The sequence below is a fragment of the Pristiophorus japonicus genome, chromosome 8 (assembly GCF_044704955.1).
Source record: "Pristiophorus japonicus isolate sPriJap1 chromosome 8, sPriJap1.hap1, whole genome shotgun sequence".
NCBI lineage: Eukaryota > Metazoa > Chordata > Chondrichthyes > Pristiophoridae > Pristiophorus > Pristiophorus japonicus.
The window spans coordinates 192,075,805-192,102,068 of NC_091984.1; the positions used below are offsets into that span (position 1 = coordinate 192,075,805).

General features: G+C 45.9%; 1 protein-coding gene across 1 annotated transcript in view; it reads left to right on the forward strand.

The window, feature by feature from the left end:
* Positions 1–26,264, forward strand: part of rfc5 (replication factor C (activator 1) 5) — an 86,677-nt gene that overhangs the window by 9,507 nt on the left and 50,906 nt on the right. The window contains exon 3 of the mRNA XM_070887705.1: positions 22,483–22,619. Coding sequence (XP_070743806.1) covers positions 22,483–22,619 — 137 coding nt within the window. The remainder of the gene's footprint in view (positions 1–22,482; positions 22,620–26,264) is intronic.

Here is a 26,264-nt window from a genome sequence, read left to right on the forward strand (position 1 = left end):
GGGCAGTGATGGCCTCGCAGGTTTCGCGGCTCTCACTGACAATCTACGATCTTTCCTCCGTAATGGTCGCAGTGAGTTTCTCGATGCTCGCGGGAATCCTACCCAGGACATCAAAGAGCTGACTGGTGAGGTGGATGCTCTCCCTGGACAGTCCCACCATGTCTAGTTCACTGTCTGCCGGTCAGTAGACCGACTTTGCTGACCCCCTCTGGAGAGATGGCATATGGGATTCGACCCCAGAATTGCATTAATCCCAGGAGCCTCGGCAGTCTCAAAGCCCGGAAATGTTGCATCATCCTTGGACGAGGTGTTTGCCAGTGGAAAAAGAGGTGTAAAGTGCATCTGCCCCTACTGAGTCTGCCATATAGTTCACATACCAGACACGAGACTCCCAAAGCAAGTGCTCTATTCTGAACTCCTTCACGGCAAATGAGCCAAAGGTGGGCAGCGGAAACGTTACAAGGACGCCCTCAAAGCCTCCCTGATAAAAATGTAACATCCCCACTGACACCTGGGAGATTTTGGCCAAAGACCACCCGAAGTGGAGGAAGTCCATCTGGGAGGGCGCTGAGCACCTCGAGTCTCGTCGGCGAGAGCGTGCGGAAATCAAGAGCAGGCAGCGGAAAGAGCGCGCGGCAAACCAGTCCCACCCACCCCTTCCCTCAATGACTATCTGCCCCACCTGTGGCAGAGACTATAGCTCATATTGGACTGTACAGCTACCTAAGAACTCATGTTAAGAGTGGAAGCAAGTCTTCCTCGACTCCTAGGGACTGCCTATGATGATAACTGAATCGGCTGATCAGTGAACTCTTCCTCTTGTTCTTCCTCCTCCTCCTCCACATCATGGCCTAGCGTGGAGTGCTGTTGCATTGAGGGATGTGACGCCTGTGTCTGGTCATCTGGAAGTAGAAAGCAACAGACGAGTGGTTAGTAGCAGGGGAGGGGGCAGGGTGACATGAGGAAGGTCACATAGCACAGGCTCATTTGAAGGACTGCCGCTACTCCATTATATGTAGTCCAGAGACACTGCATGACATTGCCCCAATCCTAATCCACAGACATTGCATCACATTGCCCCAATCCTAATCCACAGACATTGCATCACATTGCCCCAACCCGAGTCCACAGACACTGCATCACATTGCCCCAACCCAGCCCAGAGAGTGTGCAGGACTTGCCCTCAGTTTACAAGCGGGGGTCAGCACCCCCAGTGGCAGTTGCCCTCGCTGAGATGCCGATGACACCTGCCACTCGCTCCTCGAGGTCGGTGAGTGGCAGGGTCCAAGGCGGACCGCCGCCTGTCCTCAACTGCTCGCGGCAATTGAGACGACTTTGGTTGCAAAGATTAAAATGGGAATGGTTACGAGAGGGTCCATCTGCTCTTGTGGCGCACACACAGATAGCCACCAAAGCACTTATACCATACCGTAATGTAATAGAGTCCTCTGTTTAATGGCATTGGAAGTTGCATGTGGATGATCAGGAGGACATTGAAGTGTGGAAACATCTTAAAGAGATCTCAGAAAGCAATCTTAATGTGTGAAGATCATTCATGGCAAATAGGGTGCCAAACTAAGCCTAATATATCATGCATTTTCGGAGGCAACCCACAGAGTGCTGAGAGTCAGTAACAGCATGAGAACAAATCGTGTGTCAGATTTATAATTTAAGTAATCAAGGAGTGCATCAATAAAAATTGTACTCTTAACGACCCTCGAAAGAGCGTCGAATTTTTTTCGGCACTGTGTTGCAGTCCTAACGAGACCTCTTCTGTAATTAGCCTCCATATTTGGTTGAAAATAGAGGGCAGAGTTCTAGATCCATCCCTTCTATATAATTCTGGCCATCTCTGCTCCACAATCCCCACTAGAGCTTCGTTTGCCTCTTGGCTAAATCGCCTAGCACGCTGTCTGCTGTCCTCCTCCTCCATCATCAAAATTGAATTTTAAAATGGCTGATTCAACCCCGGGTATACTATGCATCCGCGCCCTGCATTAGCATTTGCGATCAGACAGCAGACCAGAAGCACGGGAAGGGAAAAAAAATTGCGCATGCGCAGAATGGCCAAATTTTTTTAGGGTTGGAACTTTTGGCTCTGGTGCACAAATTCTATTGTGCAACGCTGGAGTTAGCGCTAACGCTCGTTTGCTGAAAGTTGCGTGCTCTGGCGCTAACGCAAACCCGACACTCCAAAAAAAAATAATAATTTTGCTGCGATTTGCGCCAGGAAACGGGCGAAATCGCAAAAAGCTGAAAATCCAGCCCAGTGTCGGTGCTCCTCGAATTCTGCCCTCTTGAGCATCCCTGATTATAACTGCTCCACCATCAGCGGCCGTGCCTTCAGCTGCTTGGGCCCTTCCTAAACCTCTCTGGCTCTCTTTCCTCCTTTAAGACACTTCTTAAAACCTACCTCTTTAACCAAGCTTTTGGTCATCTGTCATAATTTCTTCTTATGTGGCTCGGTGTCAAATGTATCTGTTTTGTCTTATAATAGTGCTCTGAAGCTCTTTGGGATGGTTTACTACATTAAAGATGCTATATAAATAAAAGTTGTTGTTGCTGTAGTGTAGCAATTCCACATAGTGCTTAATTAAATGTGTTGAAAATACTGCAGGTATTTTTGATACATGATTACAGTAACCTGGTTGCACGTGAATTCTTCTTTTCAACGTCCAGATCTCGAAAGAGGGGAGCCTGTTTTCCATAAGCTCCAATGAAATTTAGTACATAATATATTGTCTGAAATTGGTGTGTTTCTTGGTCACAGTCATATCTATATAGACATTCTCTGAATGTCTTTTTGCACGACTTTCAACTGTCTGTTTACGACAGAAACCTCCAAGGAACTAAAAATGTCATATCTCCAAAAAGATCAATAATAAATATTGCCTCTGCGTCCGTTAATCCTCTATCACTGAGGATTGATGAGCTTCACTGAGATATTAATGTAATGCTCTTTAGATTATTTCTTGCTTGGAGTTTTTAAGCATAGAACCACAGATAAAATCATTAAGACTAACAAACTTCATGAATTAAACAAAATGTTATAATGTACAGAAAGGAATGACTTCAAGACTTTGATTCAATGACGCCATTGGTAACACCTCCTGGTTTTCATTATTCTGTGTGCTGTTTCGGCACACTATTTTGAAGTTCTACTTGTGCCAGAAATGACCTGGTGTCTTTTGATACTGATCTCTGGTTTTAGGTATGAGTAGGACAATCAGATGGATTGTGAACTGTTAATTAGGAGGCACAGAACTGGATTGAGTGATGAACCAACAGTTGATGTGTGAATGGAAAGAGGGTGTAGGCAATGCACTGCAGTCCAATAATAATCTGCTGTTTTACAGCTTCCTAAATTATAAAAGATGACTGAAAAATCATTTCACTTTTCCTTTTTAAGGTACGCATGAATTAATAGCAGATTTATATGGTACCCTTTTTGAAAGAAAATTTGCAGTATTGGAGAGAAATAAAACAGCTCTTGCACAGTACAGGTTGAACTTCCCTTATCCGCACCACCCCTCGTGCAGCACCATTCCCAGCAGGGGGTTGGGTCTGTGTGTGAAAGCGGCGGGAGCTGTTGCAGCATTGAATGTGAGATGGTCGGTGATCCGGAGAATCAGTGCTGGCCTCTCTGGTCCCTCGTCGACCCCCACCCACCAGCCCCCGAGAGAGAGAAACAGCCCGACACTCTCACAGACAACTGCAGCCATCGAGTTGCACAGCATCTGCCATTTTGCAGCATTCCGGCGTCAGCAGACCTGACCTGGGTTGAAGCAGCCAGGTCTCTTGGTGCGAGGTCGAGCCTAGCGGCGGTGTCGGGGCCTAGATGAGGTTGGCGAGCAGCGGGAGGCGAGCCGCGGGAGGCGAGGAGGTCGTCCCAAGGACACAGCGTGGATGTTATTGGTGCCCCAGGTCAGCAATGCCCAGTAAGCCTGGGGGGGGTCTGGAAAAATCCCTTATCCGGCACAGGGCAGGTCCCGTGGGTACCAGTTATGGGGAGGTTCAACCTGTAATGAAAATGTCTAAGATCTGTAACAGCTTAGAGGGACAAATGTGTTCACACAAGTTCATCATGAAAAACTGGAATGAAAGGTTATAACGCAAGGGATGGAATTCAGTTTTTTTTTCCGCTGCTCTTTCCTGCCCACCATCTCTCCACTGCTGTGACCCATTACTGCACAAACAAAATGTCAGATTGAAATTTGAGTCGTTTTAGACTTCCACACTGGGCCCCAGATTACCAACTTTAAAAGCCCCCGCATCTATGTGAGAACTTTCTGAAAGGTCATTAGTAACGTATGGCTTAACTTTATTGTTGGTGTCAAATCTGTTGTTGGGCAATGGCCGTGTTAACCTGCATTTCTTCTAATGTTACCCATCTATTATAATCTTTAAAAATAATCAAAAACCTTAATAGGTCAGTGAGTAACTGATAGTATGCACATTGGACTCGGTGCAATGCGTCATTAATGTATATGTTTTCCCCATAAATTAGATGAAAAGATAACCTTTTCCAGGTTAGACATATGAATTGGTTTGCAGAAGTTGATGTGATGCTAAATGCTATTAGTTCCTTAATTTGTGATCAGAAAATTCCTTGAACTTCAGTGCATTCTGCAGTTAACAGCAGGTTTACTTGTCCAAGTGTATTTTTTTTTGTAGCTACACTGCACAAAATGAACTTAGAACAAATTGTTCTTGAACTCTCAATGGTTCTGGAGGACTGATTTATAATGTCTTGGAGATCCCAAGACAGTCCTCAATTTAAGCTGATGACTGAAAAGCCATCGGAATTACGAAAGCACTTTGGACACTGAGACAGCTGACAGTAGACCTTGCAGTGAAAAGGATTGCAGTAGCTTGTTTTGTTTTGTGCAGGTTGATTATTCTGTACATACTGGGAAATTCTTCTTAAGTCAAGAATTTGGGAGGCAGAAATTTAACCTTTTGGTGGGAGGAACGTGACTATCGACTTGTGTCATAAAAGTATACAGGGGAAGAAATTGGAGCTGGGCAACCCAAATGAACATCTTTACACTGAAGGAGTTGTGTGCTTTAGGTATGAAACCACTAGCCTTTTGGGGTTTCATTTTAAGATCCTGACTGTTGTGAGGATTCTCATTGTTGATCAACTCTTCTCCACTCCGATTGCTTGGCTGCATTGCTCAATTCCGGTTGCTTGGCTGCGCTGCTCAAGTTGGAGTGTAAACACACCCTTTGTTGCACTAGTTAACTTTTTGGCAGTCATTTCTCCGTGTGAAAATGTTGAATTTATTTTTTTTGGTCCATGTAGAAGTCTTGAAAACCTTTTTAAGCTGCACAAAGATACTATATGATGGACCCTTCTCAGTTGCTTGTAACTTGTGTGTATAAATTGAGCTTAAAACCCAGTTTTTAAAAACACTAAGTCAAAAAAACTACTACTTGTGGCAGGTGGTGAGGGCATATCTTGTTTCAGTGGTCAGTCCCAGAAATGGTGTGAAGGTAACAGGCATGGCTGTCCTCTCCAGTATTTCAAAGCTTTCTGCTGGGAGTTACCACCAACTCTGCTCAGCATGTTCTCCCTTAACCTGGCTCAAATTGGATGGAGACGAGTGGGATTCAAACCATGGCATTCACGTTCCCGTTGTCATCCTGCTGCTTAATAGACTGTATTAGGGCTTATACTTGAGCATTTTCTGAAATGAAGATAACTAAAAAAGCTAAAAGAATTGTGAATCCAGACATTTGTTAACTGAGTCATTTCATTATACTAGTGGATCTCCCCTTGCGTTGCTCTTAGCATTACAGAATAGGTATGTAGTTAAAATCGCTTCATTCGAAGTAATTGTAGAAATGGTAGTAGTTAAGATTAATGCACTTAAAATTGATGATGCTGCAGGACTCGTTTACCCCAGAGTGCTCTGAGGAGGGAGCTTGTATGTGAACCACGAGCTTATATATTTAATTGCTTTTTGAGATCCGGGTTGGCTCCCATGGATTGGCGGGTGAATTATGTGGTCCCATTATTTAAGAAAGGGAAGAAATCAACCCTGGAAATGATGTGCCCATTAGCTTGAATTTTATGATAAAGCTGTTAGAAAGTATTAGAAAGCATGTGATATATGTTCACCTGGTGACTTGGCAGTTAATAAGGATACTTTATGGTTGTTGAAAACATTAGGTCCTGACTCAGTAACTTGATTGAGTTGTTTGAGGGAGTGACCGGAATTGTGATTGAAGATATACCTTGACGTTCAAAGACTGTTTGATGTAATACCACATAGTTAGCTATTTGGCGGAAAAATAGATCTTCCTGAATTTTTATTTTCAAACATTAATTGAATCCATGTAAGCAGAGGGTTGTTATTAATGGGAATAGATCTGTTTACAAGCAGAGTTCAAAAGGGCTCTGTATTGGGCTAGAGGGGAGGATGTTTAAATGCAATAATTCTTAGATTTGTGGAAAATACAGTTAGTAATTCAGACCAAATCAATAGGTTGTAGACTGATTTGGTGAATAGAGCCCCAGTGTGGCAGATGTTACTTAATGTAGAGAAGTGCAATGTCATGCATTTAGTTTAGGAACCTCCGGTGCTGTTTCATCGTTTAGGAGTACCTGTCAAAGGTTACGGATCAAGAAAGGGATCTAGTGATAATAGTTAGATCACTCATTTAAAGTGCACAAGCAGTCTGAGAGACTGTAGCAAAGCCAAATGGGATTTTAGATAGTATTAATGGGCTCAAGTTTCGGCCTGAGTTGCTCCTATTTTTTTTGGAGCAACTAGTTTAGAATGGAGTATCTTAGAAATTGTAATTCTCAGCATTTAGTTTGCTCCAGTTCTAGTCAGTTAGAATAGTTTCATTTTAGAACAGATTTTTTTCCAAAAGGGGGCGTGTCCAGCCACTTACGCCTGTTTTGCAAGTTTAGGCAGTGAAAACTTACTCCAAACTAACTTAGAATGGAGTAAGTGTAGATTTTTGTACACTCAGAAAAACCTTGCCTACACTTATAGATCAGGGAAGGAAGTTTACAAACATTAAACACTTCACTTTGACAAAGAGCCATCATTAATAATAAATGATAGATAAATCAATCAAGAAAAATTAAAAAAAAATAAAAAAATAAAAAAATCAATCAATAAATAAAAAAATTATTTCTACTCCCCTACTGCAGCACCGGGAGCCCTCCAACAGCGTGTTGGGACGCCCCCTCCCCCCCCCCAGTGTGTGTCTCTCTGTCTCTGTCAGTGTGTCTCTCTGTCTCTGTCAGTGTGTCTCTCTGACTCTGTCAGTGTCTCTGTGTTTCTGACAACGAGGGGGGGGGGGGGGGAGAGGAAAGGGGAGGGGGGAGAGGGAGAGAGAGGAAAGGGGAGGGGGAGAGGGAGAGGGGGAGAGAGGAAAGGGGAGAGGGGGGGAGGGGGAGGAGGGGGAGGTAAGAGAGAGAGGGGAGGGAGATGGAAGGGGGAGGGGAGGAGATGGAAGGGGAGAGGAGAGGGGGAGGAAGAGGAAGAGGAGAGGCAAGGGCTACCCTCCACTCCATAGGAACTGATCCAGAGTCAATGGAATGTTGGAAAATGACTGTCAATGCATCCACTATTTCCAAGGCCACCTCCTTAAGTACTCTGGGGTGCAGTCCATCAGGCCCTGGGGATTTATCGGCCTTCAATCCCATCAATTTCCCCAACACAATTACCCGACTAATAAGGATTTCCCTCAGTTCCTCCTACTTTTGCAATCCGTCTTAATGTTCCCTGCAAGCTTCTTCTCATACTCCATTTTCCCTGCCCTAATCAAACCTTTTGTCCTCCTCTGCTGAGTTCTAAATTTTTCCCATTATTGTGAATAGCTGAAGCCCTTGCGGGACTCCACTAATTACAGCCTGCCAACCCGAAAATGACCAATTTATTGCTACTCTCTGTTTTCTGTCCATTAACCAATCCTCAATCCATGCTAGTATATTACCCCCACTTCCATGAGCCCTAATTTTGTTCAATAACCTGTTGTGTGGCACCTTATCGAATGCCTTCTGAAAATCCAAATACACCACATCCACTGGTTTCCCGTTATCTATTCTGCTAGTTACAACCTCAAAAAACTCTTAACCGATTAGTCAAACATGATTTCCCTTTCATAAATCCGTGTTGACTCTGCCCAATCTTATTATTCTTTTCTAAGTGCCCTGTTACCACGTCCTTAATAATAGATTTCGGCGTGGCGGCCCCGAAGGTCGGAGCCTTCAAAGGAGCAGCGTGGAGCATACCACTTCAAGGTGCAGCACGAGCCGGTTCAGGAAGGCGACGGCTGTGAAGAGGGCGACTGGATTAGACATCACCGAGATCCAGGTCGCTGATTGGAGCGTGGGCAGGTACAGCAGGAGCGGCGAGGTCAGGCGAAGGAGTGGCGAGAGATTGTAGAGCGACGTGATCGGGGCCAAGGAGAGACGTGAGTTACGGGGCCCAGAAGAGACGAGGGCCCAGGGGAAGCACGGGCCAGCCCACACTACAATATATGTGCACACTCGGTCCGTGCAGCAGAGCTGGTCTCCAGTCGCCTTGGTTAATCCTTGCCATTGGACCAAGACCTAGCTCTGTCAAGCCCGTGTGGTGGCTGGTGTGCAACGGACACCACACGTTTATTAAAAAAAAATCCACGCACAGCTATCTTCCACCCTTCAACATGTAGTTCGGAACCTGGATTATTAGGTCCTTCATTGAAACACCTGTGAACTCATCCATTTTTGGCGTGGAAGCAAGTTATCCTCGATACTATGGATCGCCTATGATGATGAATAATAGATTCTAGCATTTTCCCTACTACTGATGTCAGGCAAACTGGTCTGTAGTTCCCTGTTTTCTCTCTCCCTTCTTTCTTAAATAGCGGGGTTACATTAACTATCTTCCAATCTGCGGAAACCATTCTGGAATCTATGGAATTTTGGAAGATGATCACCTCTGTAGCCACCTATCTTCCACCCTTCAACATGTAGTTCGGGACCTAGGATGTCTGAGAAGCATTTCTAATTTTTTTTGTGAAATTGGCTCCCCAAGTTTATTTTTCTCTTTTTTTATTTTTTGCTTCCCTCCAGGAGACATTGTGAAAGGGGTGGGAGCAATGAATGAACTGTGTATGAGGCTGCTCTGCTGATTGAATGGGGTGTACTTAATTGTGTTTTAAAAAAAAAACACTTGGAGAAGTTGGAACTGAAGCTTGGCAGTACATGACCTTCTAAGAGCTGTCCAATTTGGTATTATCCTAAATGCCATACTCAGCACCTCAATATCCTTTACCATGTATAATAAATAAAACTCAGGGCTTTGGTGTTACAACATCTGACTATGAACAGTTGGAACCAAGTCACCCCTCTGATATGAAACCTGAGCCAAATACTTCCATAAAAATTTCCAGAGAACAATTAATGATTGACCCATCAGCCTGGAACATTAATGGTATCCGGAGGGTTAGACTCATCGCTGATAACTGGAATATTTCACATTTCGGCTCCAGATAACTCTAAGATAAAGGTTTAATGAATAGGGTGATCTTGGCTAGATAAGCATGCCAGTGCGTTGCGCTGGCCAACTGCATGGGTAAACTCTAGCAACAATCCAATGAAAATTTTGAGGTTGTAAGCCTTGGCTCTTGATAATTTGTGCCTAAGCTGTTTAGACTTGGGTAAAGTGGGGTATGTCTGTATGGCATTCTATACTTCTTGGGCAGTCCTCCGGAGTCGAGGATGACTTGCGTCCACACTAATAAGTTCTAAGGTGACTATTAAGTCCTTTTCGGGATCTGCAGACTCTGGCACAGGTGGGAAGCGTCTGAGTTCCTGGGTTATGATAGGGGTGCAACGTTCAGGTCTGTCGCTGTTGGGGTTATCCATGAGGGTCCTGACATTGCAGGTCCTGAACTTCATTTTAAAGGGTGGAAGATGCCTGTGTGTGAATTCTTTTAACGTGGGGTGGCTGTTGACAGAACAAGTTATTGGTCCAATGGCAAGAGGACCCAAGACGATTGGAGATCAGTCTCTGCAGCATGGGCCTAGCGCGCGCACATACTCCCGCTAATCGCCCCCGTCCCTCCCTCAGGTCCTCCCTCCCTTGTTTTCAGAGATTGCAGTGTAGGTGAGCACATTAACATTGTAACAGCTTCCATAAAATACCGACACGACCCCAGGCTCTGCTGCACTTTCCCTGAGCTCTCTCCAGCTGCTCGCGCTTTGACCATTAGGTCTTTACTAATGGTCACGTGTATTTACCATGAACACCTCCGACATCACTCCCCCCTCCGATCTCCAGGTCCACTCCGATCTTCCCCCCCAGTTCTGGCCCTGGCTTCCAGGTGCTCCCCAATGCTGACCCTGAGTCCCGACCTCCCCCAGTGCGGGCGACAAATACCTACCTCGCCCAGTGCGAGCACCGACCTCGCCCAATGCTGGCCCCCGAGTCCCGATCATGAGGCAAACAGCCTATTTGAATTTCTCAGTAGCTTGTTTTGGAGATTCTTAAGCATGTTAATGGGTTTCTGCACATGTCGGACAACAGTCTGACCAAAGCAAAATCTAATAAGACGGGGAAGTATCTAGAGCAGGGCTCCTTTTGATTTCTCCCCCCCCCCCCCCCTCCCATTTTTTATGGAATAAATGATCTGGGTTTTGGGCAGCACAACTTTTATTATCTCTGAACTCTCCTCTACTGAAAGAAGTAACGACAATCAGCTGCACATACTCCTGACTTTTATTTGTTTATTGCAGCAGTGGAATGTACGATTTTTGCCAGGTTTCTAATTGTCAAATGTTGCAAACTTTAGGTCTACCATTTTCTCAGCTCAGGAAATATCAGTTGAAAGCTAACTGGTGCGAGCTCCGGAAATAGAGTAGAGCTCAAGCCGCAGTGACCAGTGAAAGGGGCAGTGTGATTGTGGAGAAATGTTGTTGCGGGATCTTCAGACACTGTCACAGGTGGGGAAGCACTTGACATCTTGGGCTATGATAGCGGTGCAACGTTCAGGTCTGTCGCTGTTGGTACTGACGTTCATTTTAAAGGGTGGAAGATGCCTGTGCGTGAATCTTTTAACGTGTGGTGGCCATTGCACTCCAGCTACCACACATACCATACAGAGCAAGTTATTGGTCCAATGGCAAGGGGATTTAAGACGATTGGAGACCCGACTCTTCCATATGGGCCTAGCACACACACATACTCCCACTAACCCTCACCCTCCCTCACTCAGGTACTCTCCCCCTGGTCTTCAGAGATCGCAGTGTAGGTGAGAACATTAACCTTGGAACAGCTTGTGAGTTTATCCATAAAATACTGACACGACCCTGGGCCCTGCAGCTCCAGCTTGGTGCTCTCCGTTCGCAGGCTCTGCTGCACATTTCCCGCTCTCTCTCCAGCCGCTCGTGCTTTGGCCATTGGGTCTTTACTAATGGCCGTGTGTATTTACCATGAACACCTCCGACCTCACTCCTCCTCCGATCTCCAGGACTTCTCCGATCTTCCCCTGGCCCTGGCCTCAAGGTGCCCTCCCCCCTCCCCCCAGTGCCAGATCTGAGTCCCGACCTCCCCGCTCCCCTGCCCCCCAATGCCAGCCCCGAGTTCCGACCTCCCCCAATGCCGGCCCCAAGTACCGACCACCCACCAATGCTGGTACCACCCCCCAATGCTGGTCCCGACCTCCCCCCAATGCCGGTCCCGAGTCCCGGCCCCGGATCCCGACCTCCCCCCAATGCCGGCCCCGGGTCCCGACCTCCCCCCAATGCCGGCCCCAAGTCCCGATCATGAGGCAAACAGCGACTACCTATTTGGATTTCTCAGTAACTTGCTTTGGAGATTCTTTAGCTTGTTAATGGGTTTCTGCACATGTCGGAAAACAGTCTGATCAAAGCAAAATCTAATAAGACGTGGAAGTGTCTGCAGCAGGGTTCCTTTTGATTTCTCCCCCGCCCCCATTTTGTATGGAATAAATGATCCAGGTTTTGGGCAGCACAACTTTTATTATCTCTGAACTCTCCTCTACTGAAAAATGTAACGACAGTCAGCTGCACAAACTCCCGACCTCCCCCAATGCTGGCCCCGATCCCGGCCTCCCCCAGTGTGAGTCCCCGAGTCCCGGCCTCCCCCAGTGTGAGTCCCCGAGTCCCGGCCTCCCCCAGTGTGAGTCCCGGCCTCCCCCAGTGTGAGTCCCGGCCTCCCCCAGTGTGAGTCCCGGCCTCCCCCAGTGTGAGTCCCGGCCTCCCCCAGTGTGAGTCCCGGCCTCCCCCGATCCTGGCCCCTGATCCCGACCCCGACCTCCCCCAATGGTGGTCCCGATCATGAGGCAAAGAGCGACTACCTGTTTAGATTTCTCAGTAGCTTGTTTTGGAGACTCTTAAGCATGCTAATGGGTTTCTGCACATGTCGGACAACAGTCTGACCAAAACAAAATCTAATAAATAGACCGATAGAAAGGAAATGGAGTTGGGGTAACTCTGTTGATAAAGGATGGAATCACTGCAATAGTGAGAAATGATATTGGCTCAAATGATCAGGATGTTGAAACAGTTTGGATGGAGGTAAGGAATAATAAGGTGGAAAAAGTCACTAGTGAGCGTAGACTGTAGGCCCCCTAACAGTAGCAACACTGTTGGTCGGAGTATAAACTAAGAGATAATGGGGGCTTGTAAAAAGGGAACAGCGATAATCATGGGTGATTTTAACCTCCATATTGATTGGACAAATCAAATTGGTCAGGGTAGCCTTGAGGAAGAGTTCATAGAGTGCATAAGGGATGGGTTCCTTGAGCAGTACGTAACGGAACCAAACGGGGCAGGCTATCTTAGATCTGGTCCTGTGTAATGAGACAGGATTAATAAACAATCTCCTAGTAAAGGATCCCCTTGAATGAGTGATCATAGCATGGTTGAATTTCAAATTCAGGTGGAGGGCGAGAAGGTTGGATTTCAAACTAGCGTACTGAGCTTAAATAAAGGAGACTATGAAGGTGTGAGGGCAGAGTTGACTAAAGTGGACTGGGAAAATAGATTAAAGTGTAGGACGGTTGAAGGACGGTATACAATTAAAAACACCTGCATACAAAGTAGCCAAAACTAGTGGGAGGACAGAAGATTGGGAAGCTTTTAAAAGCCAGCAAAGAATGACCAAAAAAATGATTAAGAAAGGGAAGATAGATTTTGCGCTCAAAATTACCCAGGGGTTGCTCTGTTTTTATTTTTGGAGCAACTTGATTTTTCTGGAGTAGCTTTAAAATCCCCATTTTGCACATTCAATTTGCGCCAGTGTAAGTGAGTTAGTTAGGATTTTTAAAATTTAGTCAGTTTTTTTCAAAAAGGGGTGTTACCAGCCACCTTGGCTATTTAGGCCACTTTGGCCAGCTAATAGTTACACTGGCCTAAGTTAGTTTGGAGTATGCGGCCACTTGTGGCCGCACAGAAAACCCTTGCGGAGAGTTAAGAAATCAGCGCAGGTAGCTACTAATGACTTGACTAAAGAAAGTGAATAGGATCAAACAGCTATACAGGACATCATATGACAAACTTTGCAAAGTTAATTTACTATACAACAGAAGCATTCATGGAAGCTTATACTACAAAAATAAAAGAAGTAAAGAGACAAAACATATTTATATAATTTTTTCAAAATATCCAAATAAAAAATAAAAGTACCTCCTGCTCGTAATTCTTATGTTCACCCAGCCGCCTAAGCTCTTCCACCATCAGCCCGTCTCTTACAAACAACCCTACCTCCCAGGATCGGGGATCAGACCCTCCAAGATCAGAACAGCATCTGGGGTCAGAGATTGAACACGTCTGGGGATTAGATCGTCCATAGAGGTCGGGGATCGGAACCCCCGACCCCAAACCCACCCTGTGGTTCGGAATGCCATCCCCGGCACCAACCTGCTTGTTATGGCCGCCTAGTCCGGGAAGGCAGCGGGTTAGCCTGTGCGGGAGGCCACTCGGCTTGGGATAGGGTTGGGATGCATCGGGTCCCATGCTGCAGCACACACATAGAGGCTGGGGGGAGGAGCTACTGCGCATGCGCGCACAGTCCAACGGCACTGTTTCTGGTGCACGGCCCTAGCTCCGCCCCCCAATTAACTGGCCGTGCCAAGCCCCGGGAGAGGCAACACAGCGGCCAGAATCAGGAGACATTTTTTCGGTGCCCTTTTCAGCCCACAAAGTCGACGTATCTCTGGTATTTAAACCCCAAAGTCACGAGCTGGCTTCTACTTTCTTTCAAACCAGCTGTCATTTTAATTTCATTGCAAGGAGTAAAAGCTAAACTGCTCAAAGTGCTACACTGGAACAATTCTAGCCGCTGTGTTGCCTCTCCTGGGGCTTGGCAGCGTGGCCAGTTGATTGGGGGGAGCGGAGCTAGGGCCCTGCGCCAGAAACAGTGCCGGCAGCTCTCCACATGCGCGTTGGACTCTGCGCCGAAAAAAGGGGTGGGCCAATTTTGAGCCCTATGAAAGTAAACTAGCACGAAATACAAAAACAGATAGCAAGAGTTTCTATAGGTATATAAAAAAAAAAAGAGTGGCTAAAGTAAATGTTGGTCCCTTAGAGGACGAGACCAGGAAATTGGTAATAGGGAACATGGCGGAAACGCGGAAATATTTTGTATCAGTCTTTACAGTAGAGGACAATAAAAATATCCCAACAGTGGATCGTCAAGGGGTTATGGGGGGGAGGAACTTAACACAATCACAATCATTAAGGAGGTCGTATTCAGTAAGATAATGGGACTAAAGGCGGCTAAATCCCCTGGACCTGATGGCTTGCAACCTACGGTCTGAAGAGAAGTAGCGGCAGGGATAGTGGATGCATTGGTTGTAACTTACCAAAATTCCCTGAGTTCTGGGGAGGTCCCAGCAGATTGGAAAACTGCAAATGTAATGCCCCTATTTTAAAAAAGGAAGCAGGGAACTATAGACCAGTTAGCCTAACATTTGTGGTTGAGAAAATGTTGGAATCCATTATTAAAGAAGCAGTAGCAGGACATTTGGAAAAACATAATTCAGTCAGGTAGAGTCAGCATGGATGTATGAACGGGAAGTCTTGTTTGACAAATTTGCTAGAATTCTTTGAGGATATAACGAACAGGGTGGATAAAGGGGAACCAGTGGATGTAGTGTATTTGGACTTCCAGAAGACATTTGACAAGGTGCCACATAAAAGGTTACTGCTTAAGATAAAAGTTCACGGGGATTGGGGTAATAAATTAGCATGGATAGAGGATTGGCTAACTAACAGAAAATAGAGTCGGGATAAATGGTTCATTCTCTTGTTGGCAAACCGTGACGAGTGGGGTGCTGCAGGGATCGGTGCTGGGTCCCCAACTATTTATAATCTATATTAATGACGAGTGTAACGTAGCCAAGTTTGCTGATGATACAAAGATGGAAGGAAAAGCAATGTGTGAGGAGGACACAAAAAACCTGCAAAAGGACATAGACAGGCTAAGTTCTGGGCAAAAACTTGGCAGATGGAGTATAATGTTGGAAACTGAGCTTACGCACTTTGGCAGAAAAAAATCAAAGAGCAAGTTATTATTTAAATGGAGAAAAATTGTAAATTACTGCAGTACAGCGGGACCTGGGGGTACTTGTGCATGAAACACAAAAGGTTTGTGTGCAGGTACAGCAAATGATCAGGAAGGCCAATGGCATCTTGGCCTTTATTGCAAAGGGGATGGAGTATAAAAGCATGGAAGTCTTGCTACAGTTATACAGGGTATTGGTGAGGCCACATCTGGAATACTGCATACAGTTTTGGTTTCCATATTTAAGAAAGGATACACTTGCTTTGGAGGCAGTTCAGAGAAGGTTCACTAGGTTGATTCCGGAGATGAGGGGGTTGACTTATGAGGAAAAGTTGAGTATGTTGGGCCTCTACTCATTAGAATTCAAAAGAATGAGAGGTAATCTTATCGAAACGTATAACATTATGAGGGGACTTGACAAGGTGGATGCAGAGAGGATGTTTCCACTGATTGGGGAGACTGGAACTAGAGGGTATGATCTTAGAATAAGGGTCCGCCCATTTAAAACTGAGATGAGGAGGACTTTCTTCTGAGGTTTGTAAATCTGTGGAATTCGCTGTTTCAGAGAGCTGTGGAAGCTGGGTCGTTGAATAAATTTAAGTCAAAGATAGACAGTTTCTTAACCGATGGGAATAAAGGATTATGGGGAGCGGGCAGGGAAGTGGACCTGAGTCCATGATCAGATCAACCATGATCGTATTAAATGGCGGAGCAGGCTCGAGGGGCCGAATGGCCTATTCCTCCTATTTCTTATAAGACGGGGTAAACATAGAAAATAGGTGCAGGAGTAGGCCATTCGGCCCTTCGAGCCTGCACCGCCATTCAATAAGATCGTGGCTGATCACTCCCTCAGTACTCCATTCCTGCTTTCTCTCCATACCCCTCGATCCCCTTAGCTGTAAGGGCCATATCTAACTCCCTCTTGAGTTTCTCCTCGTCTCAGTCCTAAATGGCCTACCCCTTATCCTAAGACTATGTCCCCTGGTCTGGACTTCCCCAACATCGGGAAAATTCTTCCCGCATCTAACCTGTACAGTCCCGTCAGAATCTTGCACGTTTCTATGAGATCCCCTCTCATCCTTCTAAACTCCAGTGAATAAAGGCCCAGTTGATCCAGTCTCCCCTTATATGACAGTCCAGCCATCCCTGGAATCAGTCTGGCGAACCTTCGCTGCACTCCCTCAATAGCAAGAACGTCCTTCCTCAGATTAGGAGACCAAAACTGAACACACTATTCCAGGTGAGGCCTCACTAAGGCTCTGTACAACTGCAGTAAAACCTCCCTGCTCCTATACTCAAATCCCCTAGCTATGAAGGTCAACATATCATTTGCATTCTTCACCGCCTGCTGTACCTACATGCCAACTTTCAATGGCTGATGAACCATGACACCCGGGTCTCGTTCCACCTCCCCTTTTCCTTATCTGCCGCCATTCAGATAATATTCTGCCTTCGTGTTTTTGCTCCCAAAATGGATAACCTCACATTTATCCACATTATACTGCATCTGCCATGCATTTTTCCACTCACCTAACCTGTCCAAGTCACCCTGCAGCCTCTTAGCGTCCTCCTCACAGCTCATACCGCCACCTAGTTTAGTGTCATCTGCAAACTTGGAGATATTACACTCAATTCCTTCATCTAAATCATTAATGTATAATGTAAAGAGCTGGGGCCCCAGCACTGAGCCCTGCGGCACTCCACTAATCACTGCCGGCCATTCTGAAAAGGACCCGTTTATCCCGACTCTCTGCTTCCTGTCTGCCAACCAGTTCTCTATCCACGTCAGTACCTTACCCCCAATACCATGCGCTTTGATTTTGCACACCAATCTCTTGTGCGGGACTTTGTCAAAAGCCTTTTGAATGTCCAAATACACCACATCCATTGGTTCTCCCTTGTCCACTCTGCTAGTTACATCCTCAAAAAATTCCAGAAGATTCGTCAAGCATGATTTTCCCTTTCATAAATCCATGCTGACTTGGACCGATCCTGTCACTGCTTTCCAAATGCGCTGCTATTTCAACCTTAATGATTGATTCCAACATTTTCCCCACTACTGATGTCAGGCTAACCGGTCTAAAATTAACCGTTTTCTCTCTCCCTCCTTTTTTAAAAAGTGGTGTTACATTAGCTTCCCTCCAGTCCATAGGAACTGACCCCGAGTCGATAGACTGTTGGAAAATGATTACCAATGCATCCACTATTTCTGGGGCCATTTCCTTAAGTACTCTGGGATGCAGACTATCAGGCCCCGGGAATTTATCGGTCTTCAATCCCATCAATTTCCCTAACACAATTTCCCGCCTAATAAGGATATCCTTCAGTTCCTCTTTGTCACTAGACCCACTGTCCCCTAATACATTCAGAAGATTATTTGTGTCTTCCCTCGTGAAGTCAGAACCGAAGTATTTGTTCAATTGGTCTGCCATTTCTTTGTTCCCCATTATAAATTCACCTGAATCCGACTGCAAGGGACCTACGTTTGTCTTCACTAATCTTTTTCTCTTCACATATTTATAGACGCTTTTGCAGTCAGTTTTTAGCTTCCTCTCGTACTCTATTTTCCCCCTCTTAATTAAATCCTTAGTCCTCCTCTGTTGAATTCTAAATTTCTCCCAGTCTTCAGGTTTGTTGCTTTTTCTGGCCAATTTATATGCCTATTCCTTCGTTTTAACACTATCCTTAATTTCCCTTGTTAGCGACGGTTGAGCCACCTTCCCCGTTTTATTTTTACTCCAGACAGGGATGTACAATTGCTGAAGTTCATCCATGTGATCTTTAAATGTTTCCCATTGTTTATCTACCGTCAACCCTTTAAGTATCCTTTGCCAGTCTATTCTAGCCAATTCACACCTCATACCGTCGGAAGTTACCTTTCCTTAAGTTCAGGACCCTAGTTTCCGAATTAACTGTGCCACTTTCCATCTCAATCAAGAATTCTACCATATTATGGTCACTCTTCCCCAAGGGGCCTTGCATAAAAAGATTGCTAATTAGTCCCTTCTCATTACACATCACCCAGTCTAGGATGGCCAGCTCTCCAGTTGGGTCCTCGACATATTGGTCTAGAAAACCATCCCTAATACACTCTAGGAAATCCTCCTCCACCACATTACTACCAGTTTGGTTAGCCCAATCAATATGTAGATTAAAGTCACCCAGGATAACTGTTGTGCCTTTATTGCACACATCCCTAATTTCTTGTTTGATGCTGTACCCAACCTTACTACTACTGTTTGGTGGTCTGTACAAAACTCCCACTAGCGTTTTCTGCCCTTTGGTATTCTGCAGCTCCACCCATACCGATTCCACATCATCCAGGCTAATGTCCCTCCTTACTATTGCATTAATTTCCTCTTTAACTAGCAACGCCACCCCGCCTCCTTTTCATCTCTGCTTATCCTTCCTAAATGTTGAATACCCCTGGATGTTGAGTTCCCAGCCTTGGTCACCCTGGAGCCATGTCTCCATGATGCAAATTACATCATAACCGTTAACTTCTGTCTGCGCAGTTAATTCGTCCACCTTATTCCGAATACTCCGCGCATTGAGGCACAGAGCCTTCAGGCTTGTCTTTTTAACACACTTTGCCCCTTTAGAATTTTGCTGTAATGTGGCCCTTTTTGTTTTTTGCCTTGGGTTTCTCTGCCCTCCACTTTTACTATTCTCTTTTCTATCTTTTGCTTCTGCCTCCATTTTATTTCCCTCTGTCTCCCTGCATAGGTTCCCATCCCCTTGCCATATTAGTTTAACTCCTCCCCAACAGCACCAGCAAACACTCCCCCTAGGACATCGGTTCCGATCCTGCCCAGGTACAGACAGTCCGGTTTGTACTGGTCCCATCTCCCCCAGAACCGGTTCCAATGTCCCAGGAATTTGAATCCCTCCCTTTTGCACCACTCCTCAAGCCACGTATTCATCTGAGCTATCCTGCGATTCCTACTCTGACTAGCACGTGGCACTGGTAGCAATCTTGAGATTACTACTTTTGAGGTCCTACTTTTTAATTTAGCTCCTAGCTCCCTAAATTTGTCTCGTAGGACCTCATCCCATATTTTTTACCTACATCGTTGGTACCTACATACACCACGACAACTGGCTGTTCACCCTCCCTTTTCAGAATGTCCTGCACCCGCTCCGAGACATCCTTGACCCTTGCACCAGGGAGGCAACATACCATTTTGGAGTCTCGGTTGCGGCCGCACAAATGCCTAACTATTCCCCTTACAATCGAACCCCCGATCACTACAGCTCTCCCACTCTTTTTCCTGCCCTCTTGTGCAGCAGAGCCACCCACAGTGCCATGAACATGGCTGCTGCTGCTCTCCCCTGATGAGTCATCCCCCTCAACAGTACCCAAAGCGGTGTATCTGTTTTGCAGGTGGATGACCGCAGGGGACCCCTGCACTACCATCCTTGCACTGCTCTTCCTGTTGGTCACCCACTTACCATCTGGCTGTGTACCCTTTACCTGCGGTAAGACCAACTCGCTAAACGTGCTATTCACGTCATTCTCAGCATCGTGGATGCTCCAGAGCTCATCCACCCGCAGCTCCAGGGCCACAATGTGGTCCGTCAGGAGCTGGAGGCGGATACACTTCCCGCACACGTAGCGGAAGCGTCCCTGACTTCCCACATAGTACAGGAGGAGCATAACACGTGTCCGAGCTCGCCTGCCATGACTTGACCCTTAGATAAACTTAATTTGGCGGCGGCAACAATGATGGTGTGTGGAGCAGGGTTTCATGTGATTTCCTCCCCTCCCCTCCCCCATTTTGTATGGAATAAATGATCCGGGATTTGGCCAGCCCCACTTTTATTATTTCTGAACTCTCATCTGCTGAAAGAAGTAACGACAATCAGCTGCACAAACTCCTGACTTTTGTTTATTTATTGCAGCTTTGGAATGTACGATTTTTGCCAGGTTTCTAATTGTCATATGCTACAAACTTTACTTCTACCACATTCTGAGCTCAGGAAATACCAATTGCAAGCTAACTGCTGCGAGCTCTGGAAATAGAGTAGAGCTCAAGCCACAGTGACCAGTGAAAGGGGCAGCGTGATTGTGGAGGAAAGTTGTTGCAATTCGACGGTAAAACAGAAGTTTACGGCTAAGATTTGTTTGGGAATTATTTCACGTTTTAGCTGTTAATTTCCACTGTTACTGAGATAGGAAGAGGGCTGCTAAAGCCACTTTCAAAACATATTTTGTGCTATTTCATGAGTTGGCTTTTTGTTATTTCCAGCCCAGCCCAGAAATCGTTGCGGTCCCGGCCTGCAAGACTATCAGCAGGCCAGGGCCATTAGAGGGAACAGCGTGCGGCGGCATACCACTGTAGGGAGCAGCGTGTGCTGCTGCAGGAGGGCGACGGCTGCGAAGCCAGGTTGCTGATTGCAGTATGGGCAGGCACAGCAGCAGGGGCAAAGGAGCAGCAAGAGTTTGTAGAAGGAAGTGACCAGGGCCCAGGAGAGGCTTGAGTCGGGGGCCCAGAAAGGCGAAGGCCCAGGGGCAGCACAGGCCAGCCCACATTGCGATATGTGTGCACACTCGGTCTGTGCAGCAGAGCTGGTCTCCAGTTCATCTTGGGTAATCCTTGCCACTGGACCAAGACCAAGCTCTGTCAAGTCCGTGTGGTGGCTAGTGGCAATGCCCACCACACGCTTAAAAAAAAAAAAAAAAAAAAAAAAATCCAAGCATAGGCATCTTCCGCCCTTCAAGATGTAGTTCGGGATCTGGAATATTAGGTCCTTCATTGAAACACCTGTGAACGCATCCCTTTTTGGCATGGAAGCAAGTCACCCTCGCTTCGTGGGACTGCCTATGATGATGGGATGATGATTTGCTGATTTGCAGTAGGTTTCTTACCAGTCCTATTGAGGGCATTCAGCATCACTCAGCTATGTAGTGAAATAAACACACAAAATGCTGGAAATACTCAGCCGGTCAGGCTGCATCTCTGGAGAGAGAAACCGAGTTAGCGTTTCAGATCGGTGACCTTTCATCAGAACTGCCTGACCTGCTAAGTGCTTACAGCATTTTATATTTTTATTTCAGATTTCCAGCATCCGCAATATTTTTCATTTGTTTGTGATTATGTGTTGTGAATTGTTTCTATCAATGTGATTGAATATGATACTTGAGCCAGTCCAGATTTTGAGTGTGGCACTTATCAAGATAACTTTCCCTGGCCCTGTAGATGGGCCGCCCCAACCTGTGTGAGAACACCACCGCAGGTCGGGGCTATAAATAGAGCTGGAGGTCCGGGCCCTGGAACTTCGTGGGCGCAGGTGTGGTGAATGAGGGTACGAAGCCCAGAAGAGCCAAGGGCCCAGAGGCAGCACGGGCCTGCCACACTGCGATATGTGTGCGCACTAGGCCCGTGCAGCAGAGCGAGTCTCCAGTCGTCCTGGTTCAACCCTTGCCACTGGATAAAGGCCTAGCTCTGTCGAGCCCATGTGGTGGCTGATATGTAACAGTCACCACACGTTAAAAAAATCCACACACAGGCATCTTCCACCCCCTCAATTGGAGTTCAGGACTGGAACATCAGGTTCTTCATTGAAATATCTGTGAACTCTTGGGGAAGCAAGTCGTCTTCATTCGAGGGACCGCCTGTGATGCTGATGATGATGAGATGCGTAATATTTGGAAGACTTCTAATTACACATACAATACCTACTTCAAATGCTGTTCTCAAAGTTTTTTAGATGGAGTGAATTTTGGCACTGTTGTGATTTTTTTTTTCCTTATGAAACTGCAGACTAATCATTTCCATATCCATCTTCCAAGAAAATCTATCAATGGCTTGCTTTAAAGGATCGCATATTTATAAATTATGACTAGTATAGTTACAAAAATTCCTGAAACATTTAACATAGATAAACCTGCATTTAACAGTGAAAGCTGGGGCTACATGACCAAATTTGATTTGCTTCATTTCAGTTCAGCGGTTTATCAGTGAAGACCGGCTCCCTCACCTGCTGTTCTATGGGCCGCCAGGAACAGGGAAGACATCTACTATTTTGGCCAGTGCGAAAATGCTCTATAAGGACAAAGAGTTAAACTCAATGGTTTTAGAGGTAACTATTGAACTTCTTTGAATCCTAAAATACTATAGTGTGGCATTGGACCATAACAGAGGGACGCAATTTTAATTTCCCCCATGTTGCTGATTTCAGAAGCATTTAATGCAGGGACACATTTAATGAGGGATAGCATTAAAGCCAAGGAAGTGGCATACAAATTGGCCAGAAATAGCAGCGAACCCGGGGACTGGGAGAAATTTAGAACTCAGCAGAGGAGGACAAAGGGTTTGATTAGGGCAGGGAAAATGGAGTACGAGAAGAAGCTTGCAGGGAACATTAAGGCGGATTGCAAAAGTTTCTATAGATATGTAAAGAGAAAAAGGTTAGTAAAGACAAACGTAGGTCCCCTGCAGTCAGAATCAGGGGAAGTCATAACGGGGAACAAAGAAATGGCAGACCAATTGAACAAGTACTTTGGTTCGGTATTCACTGAGGAGGACACAAACAACCTTCCGGATATAAAAGGGGTCAGAGGGTCTAGTAAGGAGGAGGAACTGAGGGAAATCCTTATTAGTCGGGAAATTGTGTTGGGAAATTGATGGGATTGAAGGCCGATAAATCCCCAGGGCCTGATGGACTGCATCCCAGAGTACTTAAGGAGGTGGCCTTGGAAATAGTGGATGCATTGACAGTCATTTTCCAACATTCCATTGACTCTGGATCAGTTCCTATGGAGTGGAGGGTAGCCAATGTAACCCCACTTTTTAAAAAAGGAGGGAGAGAGAAAACAGGGAATTATAGACCGGTCAGCCTGACATCGGTAGTGGGTAAAATGATGGAATCAATTATTAAGGATGTCATAGCAGTGCATTTGGAAAGAGGTGATATGATCGGTCCAAGTCAGCATGGATTTGTGAAAGGGAAATCATGCTTGACAAATTTTCTGGAATTTTTTGAGGATGTTTCCAGTAGAGTGGACAAGGGAGAACCAGTTGATGTGGTATATTTGGACTTTCAGAAGGCTTTCGACAAGGTCCCACACAAGAGATTAATATGCAAAGTTAAAGCACATGGGATTGGGGGTAGTGTGCTGACATGGATTGAGAACTGGTTGTCAGACAGGAAGCAAAGAGTAGGAGTAAATGGGGACTTTTCAGAATGGCAGGTAGTGACTAGTGGGGTACCGCAAGGTTCTGTGCTGGGGCCCCAGCTGTTTACACTGTACATTAATGATTTAGACGAGGGGATTAAATGTAGTATCTCCAAATTTGCGGATGACACTAAGTTGGGTGGCAGTGTGAGCTGCGAGGAGGATGCTGCTATGAGGCTGCAGAGCGACTTGGATAGGTTGGGTGAGTGGGCAAATGCATGGCAGATGAAGTATAATGTGGATAAATGTGAGGTTATCCACTTTGGTGGTAAAAACAGAGAGACAGACTATTATCTGAATGGTGACAGATTAGGAAAAGGGGAGGTGCAACAAGACCTGGGTGTCATGGTACATCAGTCATTGAAGGTTGGCATGCAGGTACAGCAGGCGGTTAAGAAAGCAAATGGCATGTTGGCCTTCATAGCGAGGGGATTTGAGTACAGGGGCAGGGAGGTGTTGCTACAATTGTACAGGGCCTTGGTGAGGCCACACCTGGAGTATTGTGTACAGTTTTGGTCTCCTAACCTGAGGAAGGACATTCTTGCTATTGAGGGAGTGCAGCGAAGGTTCACCAGACTGATTCCCGGGATGGCGGGACTGACCTATCAAGAAAGACTGGATCAACTGGGCTTGTATTCACTGGAGTTCAGAAGAATGAGAGGGGACCTCATAGAAACGTTTAAAATTCTCACGGGGTTAGACAGGTTAGATGCAGGAAGAATGTTCCCAATGTTGGGGAAGTCCAGAACCAGGGGACACAGTCTAAGGATAAGGGGGAACCCATTTAGGACCGAGATGAGGAGGAATTTCTTCACCCAGAGAGTGGTGAACCTGTGGAATTCTCTACCACAGAAAGTTGTTGAGGCCAATTCACTAAATATATTCAAAAAGGAGTTAGATGAAGTCCTTACTACTAGGGGGAATCAAGGGGTATGGTGAGAAAGCAGGAATGGGGTACTGAAGTTGCATGTTCAGCCATGAACTCATTGAATGGCGGTGCAGGCTAGAAGGGCCGAATGGCCTACTCCTGCACCTATTTTCTATGTTTCTATGATAGTCCATTTAGGGGGAGGGAGTGAGAAGAAGTAAAATTATCTCAGGGCCATTATTGTGGGCTCCCAGTGCCTAGCTTCCAGCAGCATTGGTGAGGCCTAGGAGCAGATTGTGTGTGGTGGGAGGGTAATAATCGGATTGCTTGCTTGCCTTTTTGATCACGTCACCTAGGAGATCTGGGGCAATCAGAAGGGTTGCCGTCATTAACCAATGTGGTATTTGTATTGATGCTGAAACAAACTAAAACTGTATGTATGGTATGGTGTTGCATTTTGCTGGAAGTTAATGGCCCTGAAATTCCGGTCAGAGGCTTCCTTCGGACGCCCGCCTCCGACCCGAAATTTTTCTACGAATGTACCTGTTGGCCCTGGAGGCGCCTTCGATTCCGGTCGGAGGCCGCCTTTTACCGTGCATCGCAGCACGTCCCCGTCTTCAAGATACGGACGGAGAAGGCAGGAATGGGGTACTGAAGTTGCATGTTCAGCCATGAACTCATTGAATGGCGGTGCAGGCTAGAAGGGCTGAATGGCCTACTCCTGCACCTATTTTCTATGTTTCTATGATAGTCCATTTAGGGGGAGGGAGTGTGAAGAAGTAAAATTATCTCAGGGCCATTATTGTGGGCTCCCAGTGCCTAGCTTCCAGCAGCATTGGTGAGGCCTAGGAGCAGATTGTGTGTGGTGGGAGGGTAATAATCGGATAGAGTCACATGGGCCTGGACAACCAATCACGGTACAGTATTCTCAATGATAGTAATTCGAGACTCCCAAAACAAGCACTTTACTCGGAGCTCTGACACGGCAAGCAAGCCCCAGCTGGGCAGAGGAAACACTTCAAGGACACCCTCAAAGTCTCCTTGCAAAAAATGTAACATCCTTACTGGCACCTGGAAATCCCTGGCCCAAGACCACCCAAAGTGGAGGAAAAGCATTCAGGAAGGCGCTGAACACCTCGAGTCTCTCCGCCAAGTGCAAGCTGAAGTCAAGAGTCGACAGCAGAAGTAGCGCGCGGCAACCCAGGCACCCCACCCACCCGTTCCTTCAACCACCATCTGCCCCACCTATGACAGACACTGGAAGTCCCGTATTAGACTCTTCAGTCACCTAAGAACTCATTTTTAGTGTGGAAGCAAGTCATCCTTGATTCCGAGGGACTGCCTATGATGATGAATGAGAATTCCGATTTTACGAGTTCCCATTACTATCAATGAGAATAACCCCCTAAAACACCCAAACAACATAATAAATAAAAAAAAAACCACCTCATTCAAAATTAATTGAAATTAAAGTTAATTAAATGTTTTTACAAAAAATACATATTTTTTGAATTTTTTAAAATATGTTTTAATAGGGTTTAAAATCAATTTACCTTAATAGACAGGGTTTTTACTATAAAAAATGTATATTTAAATGTAATTTTTATATGTTTCAAAACTCTTACGCTGGTAAAAGTAGGCTATGCGCCTGCTTTTACCTGGCGTAAAAGTTTCAAGGACA